The sequence below is a fragment of the Panthera pardus genome, unplaced genomic scaffold, assembly GCF_024362965.1.
Source record: "Panthera pardus isolate Hobbes unplaced genomic scaffold, ASM2436296v1 HiC_scaffold_24, whole genome shotgun sequence".
Classification (NCBI taxonomy): Eukaryota; Metazoa; Chordata; class Mammalia; order Carnivora; family Felidae; genus Panthera; species Panthera pardus.
The window spans coordinates 24,623,778-24,648,667 of record NW_026526810.1 but is presented as its reverse complement, the minus strand read 5'-3'; the positions used below and the strand labels follow the sequence as shown (position 1 = coordinate 24,648,667).

The window sequence follows — 24,890 nt, the reverse complement described above, 5'->3', positions numbered from 1 at the left end:
GAAACGAACCCTCATGGGCACCCCCTGTCCAGACCATGGGCCGTCTGAGGAAATGTATTCTGGAGCCGGGCCCTGTTAGGTTTGTGTCTCCCTGGGCCTGGAACAGGAGCAGGTGGGCCTGAGCGGGTCCCCCCCACTTCCCTCTGGGGCTCGTGACTAAACTGAGAGCCAGGTAGGGGTAGGGAGAGCCCCCAGGCTGAAAGGATGGGGACGTCACCGAGACCTGAGCTGACGTCTAGGTACCTAACAAACCACCACGCTCCCAGAGTGGCTCCTGTCAGCCGGGCCACCTGAGTGGGAGTGCCCAGGCCTTGGCACCAACCTGGGCAGTCCAGGCCTGCCGTGCCCGCAGCGGGGACGGAGCTGGCGGCACCTCACAAGCACAGCCAGCATCAGCAGCACAAGGATCTGAAAGGAGAGCACAGAGCAGGACGTGGGTGCCCAGGCCTTTCCCTGAGGGGCTGAGTCTGAGGGCTTGGCCTCAGTGCCCAGGACGCCCCCTCCCTCCCCTTCCCCCAGGGCGCAAGCATGAGGCATACTGGGGACTGGCCAGAGAGAGGTGGCCAAAGTCTGAGAGGTTGGACTTGGCTGCATCCTGGTTGGGGTCCTCACCCTGGGAGAGCTCCCGGGGTCCCCCCTCACCAGCCTCAGCAGGGAACGCAAGAGCCCCTGCCCGGCCTGGCAGTCGGTTGCAAGCCAGTCCCGACTCAGGTTGGACTCACCGACAGCACAGCCAGGCAGGCGTGGAGGAGGCCGGACAGCACGCTGGGGTGGCAGGAGGGCACTTCCCTGCAGAGCGAGGGAAGGCTGGGTCAGGGCCGTGTAGGGACTCCCTTGGGTGTGCAGCCAGGGTCGGGGACCCAGGCGGTCTACCCTGGGGCTCCACCCACCACCCCCCTCAACCCTCCGGTCTCTCCTACACAGGCGTGCCCAGTTCCACCTTCTCAGGGTCACTCCAGGGTTTTCACACCCCTCGTGGTGTGCCAGCCCCATGCCAAGCTCTGAGGTTACAGCGCTGAAGGAGACAGGGGGCTCCCAGGGGAAAACATGGGAGAAACAGAGTGGGCCAGCTGGACCTGGACCCCTCTTCTTTCTCACCCACATTCTTCCTATCCTTCAAGGCCCACTTCGTTCCTCCCTCCTCCAGGAAGCCTCCCTGACTGCTCCAGCCCTCATAGACCTCTCCTTCTCGGCACAGTGGTTGAACGTTATTGCCTGGGTCAAGCAATCAAGTGTTTGGCCCTATGATTTGGCCCTTTGATTTGAGTTTAAAAGATGGTTAGCGCCTGCTGAGGCAAAGAAGGGGAAAAGTAGCTCCGTGTAGAGGAAGGAACATGAGGCAGCCGAGTGACAGGCAGCAGACCGTGTGGCTGGGGCCAGGCACTTTCAGTTTACAGTCTACAGGGGGGAGGGCAGGCCAGAAGCAGGTCGCAGCAGGCGTGAGAGGCACTAGGGAGCCACTGAGGTGTCTGAACAGGGCAGTTGTTCTGGATTTGGGGAGATTTCTGTGATTCAATTTGAATCACAACAGCAACAAGTAGCACTTACAAAGAATTTGACTAAGTGCCAGATGCTGTCTGTTCCCTGTCTTAACTCAGGCATTACCTAAGAGGTGGGTGCTATCATTATCCCCCTTGTTCAGACAAGGAGACCAAGGCTCAGAGAGGCTAAGTATCTTGCCCAAATCACACAGGAAAGCAGCAGAGCAAGGATTCGAACTGAGGTCACCTGGCTCCAACGCCCACATCTGACCAGGCGGGAGAGGTAAGGAGCATGGAAGGAGGTTTTAAGTTGAACCGTATGAAATGGTCATTTCCGTACATCAAAAATCTTTGAGAATCGGCATTTTCAAACAGTTGAGCACAAGCCGTGGCTGGGGAAGGGGGATGGCAGGGTGCGTCTCAGAGGTGTGTAGGAGGAAGAAGGTACACGCCTGGAGACGGGATAGTAGAAGGAAGGGGAGTTTCCAGAATGACCGCTGAGTTCTAGGCCTTATTCCAAGATGAGAGGTGAGGACCAGAATCACATGTGGCCAAGGAAGCCCAGGCTGGGTCTCAGACACTCAGGGACAGAGGTCAGACTGCAGTGGTGAGGACACTGAAGCAGAGGGGCAAGACCGCTGTTCCTAGACGTTAGGCTCTGAGCCTACAAAGGGCCCCACTCAGAGGGAAAGGCAAGCACATCTCTCTGGGTTGGGAGGGAAAGGCTGGCTGGCTGATGTGGGGGCCTGATACCCTCCCCCCACCGCCACAGCAGAAGGGCCTGGTGTTGGCCTCTTGCTGGGAGGCAGGCCAGGAGGGAAGCCTCCAATTCCCCTTTGAAGTGAGGGGGCGGGGGAGGCGAGTGTCATCCTGGACGGCTGCCACAGGCATCTGTGTCCCCAGGCTCTGGCTGAGAAGGTCAGTGTTGGTGAGGAGGGGATAACACATGGGCAGATGTCGGGCTGGGCACACGACCGGGTCAGAGGGGCTCCGGGGGGTAGGAAAGGGCCAGCTCGGCTTACTTGAAGCAGTCCTGTGCCCACAGAAGACCCCAGATGACACAGCTCACCCCATCAGACTCACTGCCCACCCCCCAAGCTTTTCTACCATGAGTGCCCCTGGCTAAGTGTGACCAGGAGACTGAGTCCAGCCAGCCACTGTCACCAGTGCCCACCAGCCCCAACCCCAGCCTGTTGGGGCACACTGACGTGCCAAGGGGGACTACCATCAGGAACTCCTCAAAGCTTTGTGCACCATCTCCCTGGGGTGTCTGACTCACTCAAGGAGAAGTGAGCCCAAGTTCATCTCCTTGGGATTCCCCTGAGCTTCCACCTTCGGGGGTGGGGTTTGGGGGACAAGCAACTAGACTTGGATTGGCCAAGTAAGTCGACTCAAGCAAACCTCCTCATTCTTCCCTGCGGTGGGAGGAGGGAGCTGCAAATCCCAGATGCCACGCACATGACAGGCAGTGCTCCCCATCACGCAGGCCCTGCTATGTGCCCAACTTCATTCTGAGCCATATCTGAAGAGCCCGGCCCCAACCAATCCCCCGGGCCCTGAGGCTCCCAAGGACTCAGCTGCAGATTAAGGTCTTAACCCAAATCAGGATCTGTGCGCTCATGGGTTCCTGGGCCCCTCCCCGTTCTGCTACTTCTCCCGCCCCCAAAATATGCAGCAGGGAAGAGGGGAGCCCACAGGCTGTCCAGATCAGCTCGGGAAGGGGGTGGGAAACCCCTTGCTGACCGCGGAACTGCTGACCAGGTGGCCAGCATCCTGAGTGCTCCAAACAACAGCAGCCTCCCCCAGGCCTGGGTGGGGCCTCTGTCCCTGCTGGGTGACCCAAGCCTGGCCCAGCCGAAACCCCAGCCCCTGGGGAGGCACACAGGCATGTCTCCTTCTCCAGTTTCCACTGTTGATGGAGAGCAGATGTGTATACATCTGGCTCCGCACCCCGCCCCCCCCAGCCTCACCTTTCCAGTACTGTAAGCCCTCAGACAGAGGAGGGGGGGTGGGGGTTGGGGCCAGGGCCAGGAACAGGAAGGGGAGAACAGGGCTCTGGGGCCCACACAGGCGAGGAGTCCTCGGCGGCCTGTGGGGCCCAGGGAGCCCCGGCCCCTCTGCCGGGGTGCTCAGACTCAACAAAGAGAGGGGCCGGCAAGTCCTCTGGCCGCACTTGACCGCGCTGTGGTTGCCCCCTGCCCCTGGGCTCGCCTGAGCACTCCTGCAAAAACGAAAGGACCCCCTCATCTTCATGGAGACTCAGAGCCAGCCAAAGGCAACAGGGTGGTATGTTTCCTCAAGGACTTTCTTTCCTCAGGTCTCCCCCTGCCCTGGCCTGCCCAGAGAACCTGACACTTGTGAACACCATGCCCCAGATGGTCACCACAGGAACCAGTAACCCCTTGAAGGCAGGCCCAACTTCCCTCAACCACTCACCCAGCACTCACTCTCCAGCCCAGCTGGAGTCACCCAGGGAGCCGCCCCAGACTGGCAGGATCTGAATTTGCAGGGATGGGGCCCAGGAGGTTGTATTTTTAACAAACCACACGGGTGCTTTGTAAGTGACAGTCCAGCCCAGGTCCCCCTCAAGTACCAACATCAGGGCAAGGGCTGTTATTCCCATGTAACAAGGGTCTGAAGCCCAGAGAGGCTGTAACTTGCCAAGGGTCACACAGCAAATGAGGGACATGGTTCATCTTAGCAGTCCTGGCCCAGGGGCTTCCCCATCCCCCCACCGGTGACCTTGGCCACACCCCACCCTCCTGGTGGACAGAGCCAGGGCTTCCAACTTACCCCTCTGGCTGGAGCTCCTGGCCACCCTGGGGCTCGTCGATGTACCAGTTGCCATAGGAGTAGTCATCCGTGGCTTGAGAGGAGGTCTGGTTCCCCACCGCCTGGGACGACATTCTCTGGCCTTTCTCCTTGCCCCCGCCCCCAGACAAGTCAGGGAAAAAGCCACCACCGATATGAAAAGAGGCTTAGGAGGGGAAAAAAAAAAAGGAAGAAAGAAAGAAAGAAACCCAAACAAAAAACGTTTCTCTTTAATCCTAAAGGTTAGTTTCTTGCTTTTAGCTCTCTGGAAAAGTCTGTCTGGGAGAGAGGGCCAGGGCAGGCTGGCACGGGAAAAGGGGAAGGGCTTTTTGCGTCCCTTCCCGTCCCTTCCCGCCCCGTCTTGCCCGTTCCTGCTGGAGATAGTTATCCCCTTGGGAAGAATGCACCCCTCAGGGTCCTTAGGTTCTTGCTGGAGCACCTGTCGGTCTGACCCCCAGCCTTTGTGCAAAGGACCATTTTCAAAGAAAGTTTGTCCAATCCAAGCTGCCCACGGAGAACCCCCCCTTCCTTCCCCCTCCCCAAAGCCACCCAGACCTACCCACAGACACACACTCAAGGAAGGGCAGGGAGGAAGGAGCTGCAGAGATGAAAGGGTGGGCGGGCAGCAGGCAGGCCTAAACAGCCTGGACCCTCCCAGCTGAGCTCCAGGTCCTTTCTGCCCTCAGGGGTTGAACCCAATCCCCCTCTTTGTTCGGGCTCCCTCGAGATACCACTCCACCCCCCCCCCCCCCCCCAGCCTTAGCTTGCCCGTCTCTGGCTCCCTTGGCCCTCCTGATGGGATCCCATCATGGGCCTGACAAAGTCCCCCTCCCGGGGCAGGAGGCCCCAGCTCCACCTTGCAGGGGTGCGGCAAGGAGGGTCGAGCGGGCACCTGGCTACACACACATACCTGCCCCCAGCGCCTGCCCCGAAGCGCCCACAGCTTTGCCCACTGTAACTGCAGCGCGCCAGTTACACACAAATCCAGCGTCCTGCAACCCAAGGAGACAGCTGGAGCTGGGCTAGGGGTGGAGGCAGGGAGGGGGAGTCTAGCCATTCCTTCTCCTGGTGTTCCATGAAGGAGGCAATATGTGTCTCACTGGTAAACCCTTCTAGTTTCTCCAACTTGATTTCACAAGGAGATAACTCACCCCCACAAGGCGGAGATTAGTCCTTTAAACACAAACCAGACCCACGAGTATGCGAGTATGCGAGAAGGGTCCCTCCGGTCTCCTGCTCCTCCCAGGCTGTGGGGTGAGGGTAAGGGAGGCAGGGCCTGGCAGAGGCTGGGGCTTCCTCTGCATCCTCCCTCCCCTGAGAGGCTGCACCCCTGGCCAGCTCCCCTCCCCCTCCTGGCCCCAGCTCAGAAGGGAGGCAAGATGTAGATAAAGACAGAGAACAGTTCTCAGGCCCCTGTCCCAGGGTGGGGGTCAGGCCCTCTGAACCTTTGAAGGTCCCTGTCTTTCCAATACCCCAGAGGGGCCCTGGGACATGGCCCTCCCCAGCTAAGGTATTCATTCAACAGGATTTTTTTTTTAAAGGCATTCATCCATTTATTCTTTTTATTTTTTGTAAGTTTGTTTATTTTGAGACGGGGAGCGGGAAGGGGCGGGCGGGGTGGGGCGGGGTGGGGGGTGCAGAGGCAGACTGAATCCCAAGCAGGCTCTGCACTGTCATCACAGAGCCCGATGCAGGGCTCAAACTCACGAACCTTGTGATTATGGCCTGAACCAAAATCAAGAGTTGGACGCTTAACCAACTGAACCACCGGGGTGCCCCCATCCATTTATTCTTTTTTTTTTTTTTTTTAATTTTTTTTTAACGTTTTTATTTTGTTATTGAGAGACAGAGAGAGACAGAACGTGAGCAGGGGAGGGGCAGAGAGAGAGGGAGACGCAGAACCCGAAGCAGCTCCAGGCTCTGAGCTTCCAGCACAGAGCCCAACGTGGGGCTCGAACTCACAAACCGAGAGATCGTGACCTGAGCCAAAGTTGGTCGCTTAACCAACTGAGCCACTCAGGCACCCTTCATTTATTCTTTTAACAAAAATTCATTGAACAATGACTAAGTGGAGGCACTATTCTGGGCCCTGGGATGTGAGAGTTTACAGTGCGGAGGGGACAAGCGGGTAAATAACCTGGAGTCTGAGTCTTCCTGTCTACAAAGGGAAGGTACAGAATGCTCTGATGCGTACCAGAGGAAACTGAATTTGGTCCGGAAAAGTGGAGGATTCCTGAAAAAAAAAAAAAAAAAAAAAAAAACACCTTTCTGTGGAGATCTGAGGGCAAGGAAAAAGTGAGCGGAGAGTGGGGGTCTTGAGGGTGGGAGTGGGGGTAGAAGGAAGTGTGTTCCTGATAGAGTGAACAGCCCTGGGGGAGGCTCAGAGGAGACAGAGCTTGAAATCCTAAAAGCTCCCCATGTAAATTTAATAGCCAGGCCCACAAGGCTTTCCAGGATTAGGGCCCGAGTTCTCTGTCAGCCTCGGTCGCTCCCCCTCCTTCCCAAATGGCCCCTCTTCCAGGAAGACGGCTCAGAACTCCCGCCCCACCCCACAGAGTTGTCCGTGTCAGCTGACGCAGAACAGAGTCGGCACTTTGTGTGGTGCGACGAGGGAGCCCACACTTCCTGTCTGATCCCAGGAACCTGGGGTGAATCCAGCCTCCCAGGCCTGGCTGTGACGTCCTGGGGGCAGGGCTCTGCCTCAGTTGCTTCTTACTCCCTCATTCTGCTGATGCACAGTATGGGGCTCTCCGGTGACAATGCCTTTATAAACTGGGTTTGCAAAGCCATGGCTTGCTCTAGTGACCGTCACTCCCCCAGGGGCCTGTCTGGGGCGCGCCACTATTTCTCCAGCCAGGCTTTGCAGAACTCTCTACTCCAACACCAGAGCCCCGCACTCCCTTCACTGCTGAGGAGTTTTGGACCCCCAGCTTAGAGATCAACTGAGTCCCATCTGCTCTTAAATCCCCATCATGATACCTCCAACAATTGGAGTCCAGTCTGTGATGGGGAGCTCATTCCCTCTATGTTCATAACTGGACCATCTTGCCTGTCAGAGACCGTTTCCTTCCCTGGAGGGAGCCTCCCCGGTCTGGTTTGTTCATCCATTCATTTAGCCAACAAAGGTGGATTGCATGCTGATTATGCACTGGGGAAGGTTCTACAGACTGAGGATGTAGCAATGAGCGAGACAGGGAAGCCAACGTGTACCGGGGCAGTGGCGAGATGGCCGTGTCATGAGTGCTGAGAGGGAAAATAAACTGGGACAAGAGAAGAGACACAGACAGCAGTTGGCTGCGTTAGGCTGGATGGTCAGGAAAGCCCTGGTGAGGAGGTGACCTTGGGGCAGAGACCTGGAGGAAGAGAGGGGTACCCAGCTGGGCACCTGGATGGAAAGACATCCAGGCTGCCTGAAGGAGTGTCTCTCAACCTCGGGGGCTGCAGCTACACTGGCAGGGAGGGGCCCTGCAGAGCCCAGGCCTGATCCCTCCCCCACAGTACCTCTCCCCTAACCAAACCCTGCCCCCTCCCCAAAAGGGACTTCCAGTTAATGCCTTCCAGTGGCCTCTCCCCACCAGGGCTACTCCAGTGCCCATGATATCACCTCCCTCCTCACCAGGGAGATGCAGAGGCCGTCTTCAGGGAGGCCCTAACCGGAGGTGAGGAAGTTGCGAGCTTTGTCCCCCTCCTTGGGTGAGGGCACAGCTGACAGAAGGCAGCCTGGTGCCCAGTACCTTGATCAGGGCCGTGCTGGAAACAGGCAGGAGCAGGCCCAGGAGGAAAGAACACAGTTTCTATATAGCAAAGAGAAATGCCCTGGCTGGGGAGGCAGCCTACCTGAGCCCTGGGGCTGGCTGTGTGATCCTGAGTGTTCTCTTGGCCTCTCTGGGTCTCAACCCTGCCTCTGCCCCAGGAGGGGTGGGGCTACCAGCCTGGAGATTCTTTGACTGTGGGCTCTCCTCTCCCCAAGGCCACTATTCACTGCTCTCAATGACTTCATGGCCCAAGAATGTAGAGCTAGCACACCAGGCACTGGCTGTAACAAGAAGGTCAAAGCCACAAAGGCTGTGACTACCCAAGTGTCCCCCGTTGTCTTCTAGCCACCCTCCTGGTCCCCAGCCTCTCCATTCACTCTGGTGGGGGTAGAGAGGGAGGCAGACCGGGTCGAAGATCCATGGTTTCTGGGTGGCCACATGGCTCAGGCTGGGAGAGGGACCCCACTCCTTGAGCCCAAAGTACCTCCTCGGCTTGGAGCTGGAAGAGCTTGGCGCTTGCATCTGTAAAACGGGAGGGTTGGCTCCAAGATGTTAGGAAAGATGTCACCTGACCAGACTGCAAGCTTGCCAGGAAATGTAATGAGAAGAGAAGGATGGTAATGATGTGCTCCTGAAGAATTTCTCCAAAGTCCTGGTGGCAGAGTCCACAGCCTACCCACTGGAATTGGCTTTTTTTTTTTTTTTAATGTTTATTTATTTATTTTTGAGAGAGAGAGCACAAGTGGGAGAGGGGCAGAGAGAGAAAGAGAGAGGGACAGAGTAGGCTCTGAGATGTCAGTGCCGAGCCCGATGCAGGGCTTGAACTCATGAACTGTGAGATCACGACGTGAGCTGAAGTCAGATGCTTAACCAACTGAGCCACTCAGGTGCCCCTAGAGTTGGCTTTATGGGGTGACTCATACCCAGAAGAGTCAGAGACTGGCACTTGCCATCAGGAGAGAAGGGGCTGGAGAGTGGAGGCACTTCAGAGACAGACTGCAGTAACTCAGAGAAGAGAGGTAGGGAGGGGGAATAAGGCTATGTCTTGGGCAGTCTTGGAGGCTTCCCGGAGGAGGGGGCTTGGAGCAGGGTCCCGAGGTCAGACAGGGTCAGCAATGGTAGTAAGAATGAGGTGTCTTAGTAGAGCTGAGAAGGGGAGTCTGGAAGGCAAGAAGACAGGGCAGGGGTCAGGGCCACCTAGCTGTGACCTGCATAAGCCCATGTGGGCACAATCAGATAAGACTGATGCAAATACCTAAGGGGCAGCCCAGGCCAGAGCTCCCAGCTGGGCACAGATTGGGGGGTGGCTAAGCCCTGTTCACTGTAGGAGGGGGTCACGAAAAGCTTCTGCGCTCTGCGAAGATAAGGGCCATCTGCTACCTGGGCCTGGCACAGGGCTGCCCTGCTCTGCCCCGAGGGCTGGAGCTGGCCCACAAAGGCCTTGGGACCTTGGGACGACAGGGCTTCCTTCCTCCCCATGTTTTTGTTCAAGTTGATTAAATCTCAGGAATGTTTGCATCCAGGAACAGAGGCCCACATGTGTGCCTTCAGCAGCCTGTGGCTATCAAAATCCTCAAAGGGCAAAGTGCTAGGCTTAGAGGGAGTTGACAGTGGGCCAGAGGGAATAAGGAGGGCCAGCAGCATCCCCCAAATCACAGAAATACCCCAAGGATTCCCAGGTCCTCCAGAGCACGTCCAGAATCTCAGTAATATCCTCAGAATTCTAGTAACACCACAAGAACTCCCGGAACCACAGTATCACCCCCATGAACGCCCAGAACTTCAGTATCACACCGGATCCTCTGATACACCCCAGAACCTTGGCCACAGTCCAAGGACCCTGAGACACTGGCAAATCAAGCACAGGTTGGTCAGAACCATGGTGAGCAGTTGCAGAAGGTCCAGAGACCCCATTGCCCACGACCCTCCCATCCTTGCTCTGGGCTCTCCGAGTTCAACTGCACGCCACAAAAGTTCCACAACACCCAAACCTCAGTGACAAGTCAGAGCCTCAGCAACACCCCCAGTCCCCAGCAGCACAGCAGAGAATGCCCAAGGGGTGTTTGGCCGGGGAGTAGGGAGTGGGAATGTGCCTGCCTGTGCAGCTGGGCCCCGCCCCTGGGGTCCCCCATGGATAGGCAGCCGGTGCAGGTTCAACATTATGCGGGCCCGTGAGCTCTGGGTCTGTTCTCACAGTGCCTGTGTATCGAATTGCCCTTGACACACACAGGTTCATAACCTGGCCCCAGACGGAGCCTGACCCCTTTCAGTGGCTGGAGGGCATGTTATCAGCTACTAAGCTCTTGGGGGGAGAGTGTGGATGGCTCTCTACCTCTTACCTCTCTACCTCCTACCTCCCTTGCTACATGGGAGCATCAGAAGCATCACCTGACATGCCCTTTCTGGAATCCTCCCCTCCCCCTCACCAACAACATCATCATACATGAGGGACTTCGGCCAGCCTGCTCTGGTATGAGTGTAAACCCGGGTGAGAAGTAGGAGGAAGGCAGCCGGCTGTTGCAGGGAGAGACATGTTCTTCCCCTCCCGGAGCGCTAGGCTAGAAATGACTCAGAGGAGGGAAGCTAGAGGGGCAGCTTTCAGCTCAGGACAAAGGTAGCTTTCTTACCATCACAGAGTAGTGAGTCCCCTGTCAGGGGAGGCAAACAAGAAGAGGCTGGTAACATCAAGATGCTACAGATGGTTTTCTGCCTTCAAAGGAGGACTGGCCACAGGGCCGTGAAGATCCCTCAGCTCTAAGAGCCCCGATTCTCCCTTCCAAGCACGTGCTCCCTGGAGTGATGCCACCGTGCTCGGGCCTTGACACATAGACTTCGTGCTGCCTGCCTTCTTCACTGAGGAACTGACTCTGGGCAGGTCCCCTGAGTTCTCTCCCTCTCTCTCTCTGAGCTCTCTCTCCTTGTTCCCTGCTGGCCATAGGACAGGGTTCTCCATCAATCTCTCACAGCAAACTGTACTCAGACACGACTCTACTGATGTCTCCCTGTCTTTAGAGCCAGCTCCCCAGTACAGCCATCTCCAGGTCTCCAACTTCATCCCTCAGAACTGTTCTACCCTACCATTCCGGCCACCTTCCTGCCTCCAAGCCTTTGTTGGGGCTCTGACCCCCCCCCCCCCCACTGAAGTACCTTCTCCCTGTTCCCCCACCTCTTCTGGTCTTACCCGGCCTGCAAGGCTTGGCTCCAGCCCCAGGGTGCTCCCCAACAACTGAGGTCTCCTCCTCTGAGAGCCAGCACCAGCTCTGGCTGGGATCCCGGAAGGCTGGCTGGTTGTGCAGTCTCAGCAGATGGCCCTAAGCAGGGTCCCCAGCACCTGCTTTAGAAGGTGTTTGATCTCCTCCTCCCGGAAAGGCAGATCCCTCCTTCTGCAGCTCTGGCCCTGCCCCTCCTCCCACCCCTCAGGCCTCCTGCCCCCCCCCCCCAGGCCTCCCGCTTGTGATTCCAGGATCAGAGAAGCCCACCCCACCCCCATCTCTCCAGTTCAGGCCCACAGCCAGGCTGGGCCCCACACAGCACACAGGACGGCTTGTCTCAGGAGGAGCCTCTCCACCCCCACCTCCAAACCATTTGCCCGAAACTTGATCTCCCTGGCCCTCAGAGTCACCTCTGGTGGAGAAGCCTGCACAGGGCTTTGATGGCTGAGTTTCCCCAGCTGTGGCCCTGGAAGGGCTCAGGAACCCCCTACCTACCCTCATTTGTCACCATCCATCACTCCCGGGGGGCCACTGCCTGATGAATTGCTCCACGCCAGAGGGGAACCACCAGCTAAGCTTTTAATAACCAGATCGGCCTCCCGCTGCTGGCCAGCTGGGCTGAGGGCCCTGACCATGGGAAGGGGGACTTTGCAAACAGCACCGGAAAAGAGGAAGGAGGCTCAGAAGATGCTAACACGTGGTGCTGTGGCAGGCAGGGAGGGGAGGCAAGGGATAAAGATGGGGACCGGAAGCAGAGCACTAAATTCCCAGGAGAAGGATCCCTGGGGAGACACCTTCCACCTCCCTGAAGGAGAAGGGGGTCCAGTCAATAAAAGGGTGGGGCAGCCTAAGGAACACAGGCTTTAGGACGTGAGATTGGCTTCCGTGACGGTGACGACCCCGGACAGAGGGGGCACAGCAGTGAGAAGAGATTTTACATAGAAAGGGGTAAACTACAACACAGAGAGAATTAACTTCTGGCCCATTTTCAGGAATCTATCCTCAAAGAACATTGGTGTACATATGCAGGGAAGATGCCCAAGGCGGTTCATACCGCACAACTTGGCAACGAGCTCAACATCCATCAACGAGCTTTGCTAAGTCGGTACAGTAAGGTACTATCGTCGGTCACAAAGAGTGAGGTGCTTCTTCCAGGACTGGCATGGTGGGACCTCCAAGACATAGGGACGAGTATAATAATCATGAATGCAAGTTGCTGAGCAATACCTAAATCATGATCCCATTCTATGCTCCTTTAAGCCGGGTATGTGCACGTGTGTGTGTGTGTGTGTGTGTGTGTGTGTCTGTAAATACCTTAAAAAATGAATCTAGCAGACATGTAGTAAGCTGTTCACAGTGGTCACACTTGGGTGAGGAAAGAGTTTGGGGAAATGAAGGGGGATTTTCACTTGCTTGAAATCTATCTATCTATCTATCATCTATCTATCTATCTATCTATCTACCTAGTAAGCAAAAGGAAAACATTGTAAGGCTGTATTGAAGCCTGCTGTGAGAGAGGAGCTGTGAAGGCATCATTGAGCTCTGTGAAATGGATTCTGTCCCCAGCCTAGTATGGCACATTCCCCAGCCTGTCTTGAAGTTCAGAAGCAGACCTGAAACTAAATACGGGCCAATGAGATAGAAAAAGAAGTGTTGGCCACAACTTCCCAAAGGAGGTGTTCTTTAAAAGAGAGATGTTTTCTTTACTTCCTCCTCCTTCCAGCTGGTGGAAATGCAGTTGTGATGGCTGGATCTCAAGCCGCCATCTAGGACTATGAGGTGGAGGTCATGAGTTAACTAGGATAGAGCAGTAAATTAGCTGCAAAGAAAGAGCCTGAGCTAAGGCCAGATCTTGGGGCTGGAGGAGATCTCAGAGACTCCTGCTTTACCCATATTCACCATCACATCCAGAGGAAACTGAGGCCCAGAGAGGCCACATGATGTCAGGGGCAGTGGCTGAGCGAGGAGAAGTTTTGCCAGAAATCCTCTCTCCCCCGACACCCCCACGCAAATACAGAGCTCACAGCTCTTTGCCCAGAAACCTCCCTTTCCAGAGCTTGGACTCTGCTCCCTGCTGTGACTGGGGGACCCCATCTGGAACCCAGTCCCTGGGGTTGGGCAAAGGCCCTCAGAGTCGGTTAAGTGGCTGGCTCGAGACACAGCTCTCAGCATTGTGTCTGATGAGAACACAGAAGAACCTCTACCCACTGGTGCCTACTGGTGGGTCTGTCTGTCAGTATCTCCTTTCTCTTTTTCTCTCCTTCTGTCTCCTCGTCCTTCTGTTGCCTGTCTGTCCCTGCCCGTCAGTCTCTCTTTCCACCCCTGCTATTGTCTCTCTCTCTCTCTCTCCCCCACCCTCACGGTGTCTGACTCAGTCTCTCTGTCCCCCATCTTTCTCTCTCCTTCTCACTCTCTGTCTCTGCCTCACTCTCTGTCAGTCTCTGTGTCTCTCTCTCCTCTCTCTTTCCCTTTTCTATTCCCCTTTCCTGCTCTTTGTTTCGTTTCCTTCTCTGCCTCCCTGTCTCTACATCTGATTGTGAAGTTTGTCTCTCCTCCTGAAGGTTTTAGGCGGCACCCTCCCTTGGCCTTGTCGTGAGCTAGCCTGGCACTGCCCCTGCCAGCTCCTGTCTCTCCCTCCCCGCTTACCTGCCCTATCTGCCTCCAGGGCCGGGGGGAGGACTGGCGCTGGTCTCCGAACCCCCAGAGTCTGTAGGACCCCCAAGGAGGCCGGCTCAGGAGTTTGAGTCCTCAGAGCCAGTAGAATAGCCGAGCGGCCAGGCGCATGGAAGGGCAAAGGTCGTCGGTGCTGTCCCTGAGGCAGCAAGAGAGACTAGAACCCTCTCCTTCCTGCTACCTCAAGAGGTTTATCCTTTCTGAGCCAAGGCTGGCAGAGAGGAGCTGTCACGTGAGCCCAGGGGTCACGGGCGCAGCCCCAGCTCCCGCTCAGCAGAAGGCCAGAGCTAGAGGGCTGTAAGGATGACCCAAGATTCTCCTGCCAGCGCTCCGCACCAGAGCTGGAGTGGGAGGCCAGGAGGGGAAGGACACACACAGCCTGATGGAGGTGTGGGGACTGGATCAGACGCACCACTCAGAGGGGAGAGTGTCATGGTTGCCAGGCCCCAGCCCTGACCCCCCACAATCGGTGGAGGGAAGAGACCAGACTTCTAATTTTGCCTCTACCAGCTACTGAGTGACCACAAGAGAAGCTCTATCCCACTCTGGGCCTGTTTTCCTCTCTGTGCCAGGGAGGGAGGCTGGCTGCCATGCTTCGCTTTACCAGCGTGAGTCTATGATTCTGTCACCCCGCGGCTTCTGGCGCCGTGGGCTTGAAAGGAGTGGGGTGTGGAGACCGTTCCACTCAGAGGGTTTGGGGGAGAGGCCGCGGGAGGGAGGCTGGGTGCTGAAGTCCCGGGGTGGAGCAGTGATGACCATGTGACCATACCGGCCTGGGAATCAGGAGGCCTGAGGTCCAGCTCCACCCCTCCACTCCCTTACCTGACCTCTCTGAGCCTCTGTTTCCCCATCTGTAAAAGGGGATAACTGTGCCAGCACTATTGGGAAGATACACATGTTCCCACCGGGAGGATTCGGCTCTGAGCACAGACCAGGAGTTGGGGGTGGGGGGACTGGAGGTGGCTCCTTGGGGATAGAGGTGGGGGTCTGAGGGCCCACGGGAGCCGTGGGGGGTGTCAACAAGGGAGGATGAAAGGAGCCATGGTGGGAAGCAGGAAGGGGCCCTCTGGGGTGGGCTAATTACAGGCCAAGCTCTTCCAGACAAAGCCAGTGGCCTCTGAGTGGCCATTCTTCCGGGGAAGAAAGAAGACTGGAGGGTTCCATTAAGGCCTCTCATGCTGGGCCGAGGAGGGCAGTTTGGAAGTCAGCACTGCTGCCTCTCTCCTCCTCACCCACACCCTGCCCCTTCCTGACTCCTGTGGGAGCCAGGCCTCTGCCTGCTGTTTAAATCTTTTGAAAACCACAGAAGGCTGAATCAGGGAGGCAGCTGGGGAGTGGAGAGAATCCTGGGAAGGGAGCAGGGATCTGGTCATGGTCTGCTACCCTGGGCTCAGTTTTTCTATCCATAAAATGGGAGTGCTATCCAGCCCTGACCTGCTAAAATTCACTGAGGTTTCCAGACTTTGTGGAACTGAGGCCAGGCCCAGAGAAGCCTGACCATTAGGGCCCACTGTGTCCTGCCCTGCCACTTACCCCCCTGCCCTCCCTCCTGGGCACCAGCCTGCAGTGAGGCACCAGAATGCATCTCTGAGTCCAAGTGTGAGTCAAAAGCCCAAAATGGTCTTCACTTCTCACAAATGGAATCCAGATGAAGTAGCCAAAAGAACCACTTCGTATGATTTTCTGTACAAGCAAAAGCTGGGTCGAGTTTGTCCATCGATTCATTTATCCTTTCACTCATTTGTTCATGCATTCGTTCATTCATTCATTCATTCATGCTTTAATGGTCCCCCAGGTACCTATCCCTTGCTCAGCCCTGGCCTGGACACACAGACATGATCCCTGAAGAAATACTCAGTCGAGTATGGCAAAGTCACCACTTGAGCCAGAAGAGGAAGGTGCAGAGTGGGGCAGAGGAGGGAATCACTGACCCGGCTCCAGAGGAAGAGGCTTTTAGCTGGTCCGCAGGACACCCAGGGTGACACCAAGTGTGGCTGGGCTATTGGGGCGGAGGAAACAGCACCAGCAAAGGCAGGCAGGGGAGTCAGGGCAGGCCTGGCCTGGGGCAAACGCGAGCCTTCCCAAGACCTTCTGCTAAGTGAAATAAACCAGTCACAAAAGGAAAAACACTGTGTGATTCCCCTTCTGTGAGGTGCCTGGAGTAGCCACAGTCATAGACACAGAAAGTAGAATGGTGGTTGCCAGGAGCTGGAGGGAGGGAGGAATGGGGAGTTGTTTCATGGGTGTAGAGTTTCAGTTTTATAAGATGAGAAGAATTCTGGAGTTTGGTTGCACGATAATGTGAATGTACTTAACACTACTAAACTGCACACTTAGAAATGGTTAAGATGATAAACTTTATGTATATTTGACCACAATTTAAAAAAAAAATTATTTTAACGTTGATTTATTTATGAGACAGAGAGAGATAGAGCATGAATGGGGGAGGGGCAGAGAGAGAGGGAGACACAGAATCGGAAGCAGGCTCCAGGCTCTGAGCCATCAGCCCAGAGCCCGACGCGGGGCTCGAACTCACGGACCACGAGATCGTGACCGGGGCTGAAGTCGGACGCTTAACCGACTGAGCCACCCAGGCGCCCCTGACCACAATTTTAAAAGGTAACTATACACATGCACACACACACACACACACACACACACACACACACACACACATACAGCCTTCCCCAGGGACTGAGCTGGGGAGGGGAGGCCAGAAAGGGGAGAGGTCAAGGGCCCTCAAACCATGCTGAGACCAACATGGCCAACTGGACTAGGAGTATGCATGGGGCCTGCTTGCATGGGCGTGCACAGAGGTTGCCCCCAGGGCAGAAGGGAGTGACTCCCATCTTATAATGTCTCTTGGGGTCACTTTAAACATATAAGGGAAGAGAGCCGCTTCAATTGAATCACTGAATCTCTAAGACCTTAGACTGAGCAGGGGCAAGTCATGGCCTCTGGACCCAGGCTGGTGGGTCAGGCCCAGCTATGCAGGCAAAGGTTCCCGGGTGGCCGAGGCCACCCACCCTCTTCCCTAAATGGCCCTTCCCGGTACAACTTACAGAGTCTCAGGCCACCACAGCTGTGGGAAGACTTACCGCCCAACTCACACTTATGGTACAGATGGGGCCACCGACACCCAGAGAGGGAAAGGGACCTGCTCAAGTTCATGTGCAAATCAGGTGACTGGAACTCTGGTCTTCTAAACCCTCTTTGACTCAGTTTCTCCTTGGGGGACGTGAAGAAACTGGTTTTTAATCATTGCAGAGGAGGCATACCACATACATTGGGACCCTTAGTGGGGCTGGCCAATACCATCTGGTTATCTCCTACTTTATGAAAATAAAGCGTTCCAATCAAGGTGAATTCAAATGAACTCTTAAATGAAGTCTATGCTACCCGTAAATGTGCTTTTTGGACTCAGAACTGTAGAACCGTACTTCTCCGGTGTTGGGATACGGCAGCCCCTGATAGTATGAATTTCAATCTTTGAGCCAGTCGCAGGACATGTGAGTAGGGCAAAGTGTAGGTATAGATACAGATCTCAGCTCAGCTTCTTACTAGCTGTGTAATCTGAGATTCTCTCAGCCTCAGACTCTTCATTTGTAAAATGGGGATGATTATATCTACATCATGGAGCCACATAGAGTGCCTGCTGCTCCATGAAGAGTATCATGGATGATGATGATGATGATGATGATACTGGAGGCGAAGATGGAGGGATGGTGGGATGGTGATGACAGCAGAGATGGTCGTGGTGGTGGTGGTGACGGTAGAGAGACGGTTCTTACCGAGGAGTGTTCAGAATTTCTCTTTTCTTCTCAGGTATCGGCATCAGGAAGGATGGGTTCCAGCTTGACAACTCTTTGGTGTGAGAAGCTTTGGGGTGTCTGTAAAGTGAAGCCGTGCCCCATATTGTGAGTTTTGATTGTGAAGGTAAATTGGTTCCGGAAGCAGGTGCTAAGGCCATGCTCCCAGAGAACAAATGCTCTCCCTTTTCCTTTGAGACCCTTTCACCCACCCAACTCAACAACTCCTGGGAGTGAATAGGCATGTGGAGACAGGTTCTCTGGACAATGGGAAGTCCTGATTACCCCCTACCCATGCCAGGACTCCTCATCCCTGACCCTGCACTAATTTTTCCATAGAACTTATCTTCTAGCATATGTTATAATTTACTGATTTCCCATATTTAGTGTCTATTTTTATACCAGCCTCCCAGTGGGGTCCCAGCCTCCCTCCCCCACTAGAAGAGAAGCTTCAGGAGGGTAGGAACCTTCATTTGGTTCACTGCTGTATTCCAAATGTCTAAAATAGTGCCTGGCACACATTAGATGCTCAATAAATATTTGTTGAATGACCAAATGCTGAAAGGGTGGGATCAATGGCAGCCTTTGTTCCCCACGACAGGCCCAGCTTCCTGGCTTGTTACCTGGTTTCTCCTCAAACAAACAGAGAGGGGTGAGGTATAGCCCAGCGAGCCCGGTGTACAGGCTTTCATACGGGGCCCAGGCTGGGGCTGTGGGAGTGAGGGGGCAGTGCTCAGCTTGGGGGTTAGTCCCTGGCAAGACCATGGCCTTCAGGGGGCCTGAACCCTGGGTTCCTGCATCCCTGCAATACCAGAGGCTGAAGGCCGAGGAGAAGGAGCTGGATCTGGAGTTTGAAGTCTTGAGTGTGGGGTTTAATGAGGAGGGCAGATATGCCCTGCGGCTTACAGCTGAGAACCCCCTGCAGGCCGGCTCTGGGGCTGGGGTACTGTTGCAGGTAAATGATGGGGACCCCCTCCCTACCTGCTCTGCTGTCACCGATGTCATTGAGCAGCAGGATCCTGGCCAGAACCTCGCCCTTACCGGGAACAAGTTTGTCTTTACTTTGCCCAAAGGTATGAAGTAAGGGTAGTGGCTGGGGGGAGAGAAGGGCCCTGTAACTCCTGCCTCAGCCCCTATCAGGGACCCCAGGGAGCCTCAGGGAAACTGGGAGGGGCAGGGTCAGAACTCTAGACTGGATCCCAAAGCTCAGCCTGTGTGATCTTGGGCAAATGCTGGCCCTAAGTCAGCCCTTGACTCCTTCCGTGTGACATGGGGACACTGATGTTGAACACAGGGTTTTGGGTGAGGAAGAAATGAAAGGACACATGAGGAGTGGCTTTGTAAATTTACAAGAGCTGAGTGCACAGCAGGTTTGGGCACAATCCTGCCGGATGTCATACTGAGTAACGTTAAATCCCAGTGCCCTGAGTCCCCAGGCTGAGCACCACTGGACTGTGGGCATGGGGGTGGACAGGGAGGTGGAGACCCGGTCTGGCCTTCAGGAAGCTTCCAGACTAGGTAGAGAGGCAGGAATCTCAAGCAGAGAATAGTTAAGTGATCTGGAAGGAGAAGATCCACACCTAGACTGCGAGGTCATCTAGGCAGGCTACCTAGAGGAGGAGAGATGTGAGGGAATGGGGAAACCAAGTCCGAGGCCTTCAGGTGGCCAAAGATCAAGGACAGGTTGCACTGTTCCCTCCACGTGGCCTTATACAGGACCATGTACCCGAGTAAGAGCCGTCCCATCCCCACATCGGTAAAGCGAGGGGCCCTAGAGGCGTCAACCGCAGGGAAATCTTAGCCAAGCCTCTTAGCTTCCAGCCAAAGGGCAGTCCCCCCAGGTTTCCTGAAGGCCCTGCCAGTCATCTCCACCCCCCCCCGGGGGAGGCAGGGAGACCCCAGACACCGTCCCTGAGCCCATGTCTCCCACCCCACACCCCCCACTTTACCCCGCCCTCCAGGGTTCTGCAAGAACGACTGGCAGCACGACGCGCAGCTGCGCGTCGAGGCGCTGCGACTGGGCGGAGCCTCGGGATACCCCGCCCAGCGAGTGGGCGAGGCCATCTTCCCGGTCTTCCCGCGCCCGGACCAGCCCCGCATGAACCTGTGGGCGCGGGAGCATGAGGACCTGTACCGCTACTGCGGCAGCCTGGCCCTGCTGCGCGCCAGCGCGGACCCCACGGCCCGCCACTGCGGGGGCCTGACCTACAGCGTGGCCTTCCGCGAGCACCGGGCCCCTCAGCCTCCAGCCCCAAACTGCCCTCCGGGGGCCGGCCAGCCAGGACCTGTGGCATCACGCCCAGAGCCCCCGCTGCCCAGGCTGCAGGTGGGTGTTCCCTGGGACCCCCGCTCAGCTTCTGGCATCACTGCTTCCCCAGTGAGAAGACCCAGAGCCTCTGATAAGCCTGGATGTCCCCAAATCCCAAACTGAGCAACAGAACTTCCCAGGGTGGCCTCATTCAGTTCTGGGGAACGTGCAGTCTGAGAATGGAGGCAGGTCACCCCCAGTCTGAAGGGGATGACAGAAAAATAGAGCAAAGCCCACACAGAGCAGGGACACCACGGGGTGGGATGTCTTTTGCCCAGTGGGTAAGTGTCCCCGAGACCCTTCATTCCGCAAACTCAATCTCACGCGTTGTCACCAGGTTTTGAGAGATGCCCGAAGTGACCAGGAGACAGATGTCTGTGTGTGTCCCCCTTCAAGCCCCTCCAGCTCCCACCACGGCCAGGAGGGACTCAGCCCTGAACCAGGATTCTGGCAGCCTCGGACCCAAGTAAGAGAGTCTGCTGGTCCTTGTACAAGCTGAAGGAGGGTTTCCCAGTATGGTCGTGTTTGGCAGCCGGGCAGTGTGTCTGGTGGGCCTCAAAGCCAGTGTAGGTGGAAGCTGGCAGCCCATATCATGGGTGGAGAAACTGAGGATCATCCCCGAGGATGCTTGAGTCCATTTAATACCAACAACATTTCCTGGGGAACTTAGTGTACAGTCGTGCACGGAATCCAAAGCTAGGTCAGTCCCGGAGCTCATGGTGCCACCCAGCTTAAAGACAGTGGGCACAGTGTGGGCATCATGCAGTCCTGGAAGCCATGTGCTGGAAGGGGCACTCTGGTGAGGGAGTGTGCAGGTCAGATTTTGGAGCCTCACAAAGGCTCCTCAGAAGAGATGTTATTGGAGATGAGTCTCTCGTTTATTTGTTCATCACTCATTTACCCATTCATTCAGCCATCAAACGTTGGTTAGGCGCTGACCCTGTCAGACCCTGCGCTAGGTGGGTGAGATTTCAGGATGTCAATTCTGGGCTTTGGGGAAGGTATTCCAGGCAGAGAGACTAGAATAAGCTGCCTGAGGAGAAGGAAAGGGTTTCAGTGGCAACAGAAGCCTGGAGCTGAAGGTGGCTGGCTTTTCCTACAGCCCCTCTCCCGGGCAGTGCATCGGCCTGGGGCTTTAGCAGAGCCCAGGTGGTGGGCTGATCAGGCTCAGGGAGGGCTGATGGGCCAGAGAAAGTGGAGGGAATCAGGGTGTGATGGCAGAAGAGCTAGGTGGCTATTCAATTCGGGAGGCAAAGGGGGAGACCGTTGGTGCGGGAGAAAGACACAATGTGACCTGCTGGCATGTGCCAGGAAGATTGAAAGGAACCCAGGGGCCAGTTTCTCTTGCCAGGTCTCAGCCCGTTATGTGGACCACTTTGGCCCCTGTTCAGCCATTCATTCACCAGTCTATTAACAAATACTTTTGACCGCCTATTGTATGCCCAGGGCTGTGTGCCGGGGAGGCTGAGGATGCCCTGGGTGCTTGTGAGGGAGTTGGAGCTCCCCCGGTTTCTCGGTGACATTCTGCTCTCTCAGGCTGCAAGCAAGCTCCCTGACTTTGGGGCCCTGGCCCCTCTGTCCTAGTTTGTCACAGGACTGCATACGCACACAAGAGCCTCAGAACTCAGGGAGAAGCAGTCCCCTGCTCTCTGTGACCGCTGAGAGGCCGGGCCTTGCAGACAGCTTGCAGGCTGCAGCCCTGAATGCATGTGATGGGGCGGCTGCTGCAGGGAAGGGGGGCCTCGGGGTGGCTGAGCCATCCTCAGCAGCTCTAATTTCTGTTATTTAATGCCATCATCTCCCTGCCATTCTCCCTCTTAAAGTGTCAGATGTCTGCTTCTACCAAGACAAGAAAATGGCTTTCAAGGGAGAGGAAAATAGCTTCCCTCCTGGGGGGTCAGCAATCACAACCCTGACGACAGGGTCAGGAAACTGGTAGGGAACAGATAATGCAGCGAGCACCTTTCTGGAACCGGGACTTAGAGGCTCCACACTGGGGCTGGGGCAGCATGCCCGTGGCCAGCTCCCTGGGGAAGTGCATGTGGCCTAGAGCCACAGGGACCCTCGAAACCATCCTCCCTCCCCTCTGTGCAGATGGAGAAAATGGAGCCCTAGAGGGAAGGACTTCACCCAGCTCTCCTTGGCTGTCAACTGAGGAGGAGGAGAAAGACATCTGAAAGTGGGGGTAGGGTGAGATGGTGAGAAGAGACCATGATCCAGAAGGTTGGAGAAAGGAGACTGCATTCATTGCATGCAGTTCAGGGCCAGGAATGGATTTCTGGGCTTCGGACGCAAAGGGGTAGACTCAAGGTCACCTCCTCCAGGAGGCCTGTTCTGCAAGGATTTTGTTCCTTCCAGACTATCTTCAGTCCTGTATGCCTCAGGCATGTGAACCAATGAATCTATTCCATTTACAACTGTATTGTGAGCTCGTAAGTTGTTCAATTTGTGTGTCAGGGTTTTTTTCTTTTTAATGTTTATTTATTGTTTTGAGAGACGGAGAGTGCAAGCAGGGGAGGAGCAGAGAGAGAGAGAGAGAGAGAGGGAGAGAGAGAATATCCCAAGCAGGCTCCGCACTGCCAGTGCAGAGCCTGATGCCAGACTCGAACTCATGCATGACTTGAGCCGAAATCAAGAGTCGATGCTTAACCAACTGAGCCACCCAGGCGTCCTGTGTGTCAGTTTTTAGACCAGAACTGATCATGTTCGTGGGACTCAAGTGTGGCGTCATGGGCAGAGGGCAAGGGGGTTAGGAATGCAATGATAATGACTAGGCAGCAGGAGATAGGCCTCTGAGTGAGCTTCAGTGACTGACTTTGACTCTGACCCATTGTGTTCCACAGCCATGGCCCACAGGATACATAGCCCTAAAATGACACACCAGTGCTGGTCACAGCATGTCCCGAATCCCAGAGACTCCACGGGAACAATCAATCCCCCCACAGTAACATTACGCCGACAACGAACACCTTCCCTTCTCCAAGTCTCAGGTTTCCTCCTGTGTGGGTGTGCTGGGGAGTGGAGGTTGATGGTGATGAAGGGCAGATCCCCCATGGATGTTTCCAGCAGGTACAGTCAGACTCCAGGATGGAGATCACTCCGTCGGCCCCTGACCCACGGATGGGGGACTGGGGTGCACAGGCAGAGGCTACAGAGGGAAGTTTCCCGTGCATGGGAGGGAGCCAGCTCCAGGTTTCCTGCCACCAGCTGCATGGGTGTTTAGTGGCTTCCTTTCTGGGCAGAGCTCCACCAGACCCATCCTGTCCCCTGACGTTACCTCCTTATCTTCTTGGCAGGTTTAAGGCCACATGGCTGTGCTACCCCAACACCCCCCAGCTCTCCTTCCCCCAGAGTAAGAGGGAGTTTATCTGACTAGAATGAGGGTGGCCTGTCCAGTGCTGGGCAGAAAACATCCCTGGGGTGAGGGGAGCAGCAAGGTGCAGGCCACAGTCTGGCTGCTGGGCTGGCTGGGGTGACTCTGGCTCCATTCTTCCCTGGGGGGGGGGGGAGGGCAAGGGGAGGACAACACAGCCTGGAGTCTGGAGCCACAGAGTTCTCAGGGGCCACATTCCTTCCGGCACCTCACTGGACCTCTCTGAGAGATCCTGAAGGTTTCAGGACGAATTCCCACAGGCAGAGCTGTTTAAGAGCAAAACCTTGGGCTGGAAATTCCCAGTGATAAAATTTCTGGAAACATGAACTTGAAAATTCCTTGCTTTTAGCTGTGGGAGCCATCATGGGGGCTCCCTCACTCTCTGAGCGAGCGATTAAGCGAGCATCCTCCCACTGGAGCGGGAGCTGGGGGAGGGGAGGGTGTCGGGGCTCCCTCCCCCACTCCAGCCCGGCATTTACCTCTTCCAAACAATCGCAGTTTTGTTTCATGGAAACGATTCCGTTCCCCAGGAGCCTTTTAAATGACGCTTTCAAGGGTCTTTTTTTCTTATTCTTTCCATTTAAAACACCTTTTTTTTTTTTCTTTTTGCCCCGGAGGGAGAAAAAAAAGAAGAAAAAGCTAATAAAGCAATCACCAAATGCTGAGCACCTGGCTCTAAGCCTGTGGCTTCTGATTGTGGCTTTGGCACCGACAGGCTGGGGGCTTTCATTAACAAGAAGTGGAGAGGAACGGAGCTGGCGGTGGCTGGTCCGGGGCATCCCCTCTGCCCTCTGTCCCTAAACTTCTGGCTCCGTCTCTCTCCCTTTGTTCCCTGCCTCCCGGTCCCTCTCCCCCATACCTTTCCCTTGTCCCCCACCCCCACCCCCTCCGGTCCCATGCTGGCCAGCCGGAGCTCTGGCCCTGTGCTCTGGGCCTTCCGCCTTCCGCTTACTGCCTCCGGCCGGTGCACTCCACGTCTTCCCTCTCCTCCCCTTTCACTCTTTTAAATTCATTGTGCCTTTTATTGCTCGCTATTGCATACGCTGTTTCTATTGCCCTGGAGACTGGAATGGTTCAAGCGGAGAAAGGCACACAATGTGGATTTCATTAACTTTACTGCCTGTTTCATCTCAGGGTGGGGGTGGGGAGCTGGCCCGGCTAGGGGAGCTGGGCACCTCTGTGCTCACACGCCTTCACCACGGTGCCACACCTTTGGTGTCCCTGCCAGCTTGCCTCATCTAGAGAAGCCTCCCCTTCTGCCACTCCCTCCCACTCTCCTGTTGGGAGGAGGATGCCCATGGCCCATTTCACAGGTGGGGAAACAGAGGCTCCAGAAGGCAGTGCTTGGGATGCTACTAAGAGGTGGGAGGTGGGAAAGGTGAGAACAGGTTAGACCCTGCCTGCTGGCCCCCTCCCAGGCTACTGTCCCCTAGTCCTTCAGAATAGGGACTATACTGTCGCCCCTCCT

The 24,890-nt window shown here is 55.9% G+C and overlaps 2 protein-coding genes across 3 annotated transcripts in view; one reads left to right on the top strand and one right to left on the bottom strand.

Moving 5' to 3' along the window:
* Positions 1-14,101, bottom strand: part of STRA6 (signaling receptor and transporter of retinol STRA6) — a 29,995-nt gene extending 15,894 nt beyond the window's left edge. Inside the window, exons 1-6 of one of the 2 annotated variants that reach the window (XM_019441480.2) lie at positions 13,906-14,101; positions 6,487-6,525; positions 5,444-5,539; positions 4,275-4,458; positions 723-789; positions 323-408 (exon numbers count right to left, since the gene is read on the bottom strand). In XM_019441480.2, the coding sequence (XP_019297025.1) occupies positions 323-408; positions 723-789; positions 4,275-4,387 (266 nt within the window). In that variant the 5' untranslated portion in view covers positions 4,388-4,458; positions 5,444-5,539; positions 6,487-6,525; positions 13,906-14,101. Of the gene's footprint in view, positions 1-322; positions 409-722; positions 790-940; positions 1,337-4,274; positions 4,459-5,443; positions 5,540-6,486; positions 6,526-13,905 lie in introns of those variants that run through there. The other variant, XM_019441479.2, reaches the window with a different exon arrangement.
* Positions 14,102-17,665: 3,564 nt separating this feature from the next.
* Positions 17,666-24,890, top strand: part of CCDC33 (coiled-coil domain containing 33) — a 108,064-nt gene continuing 100,839 nt past the window's right edge. The window contains exons 1-2 of the mRNA XM_053888850.1: positions 17,666-18,814; positions 19,703-20,031. Coding sequence (XP_053744825.1) covers positions 18,505-18,814; positions 19,703-20,031 — 639 coding nt within the window. The 5' untranslated portion in view covers positions 17,666-18,504. The remainder of the gene's footprint in view (positions 18,815-19,702; positions 20,032-24,890) is intronic.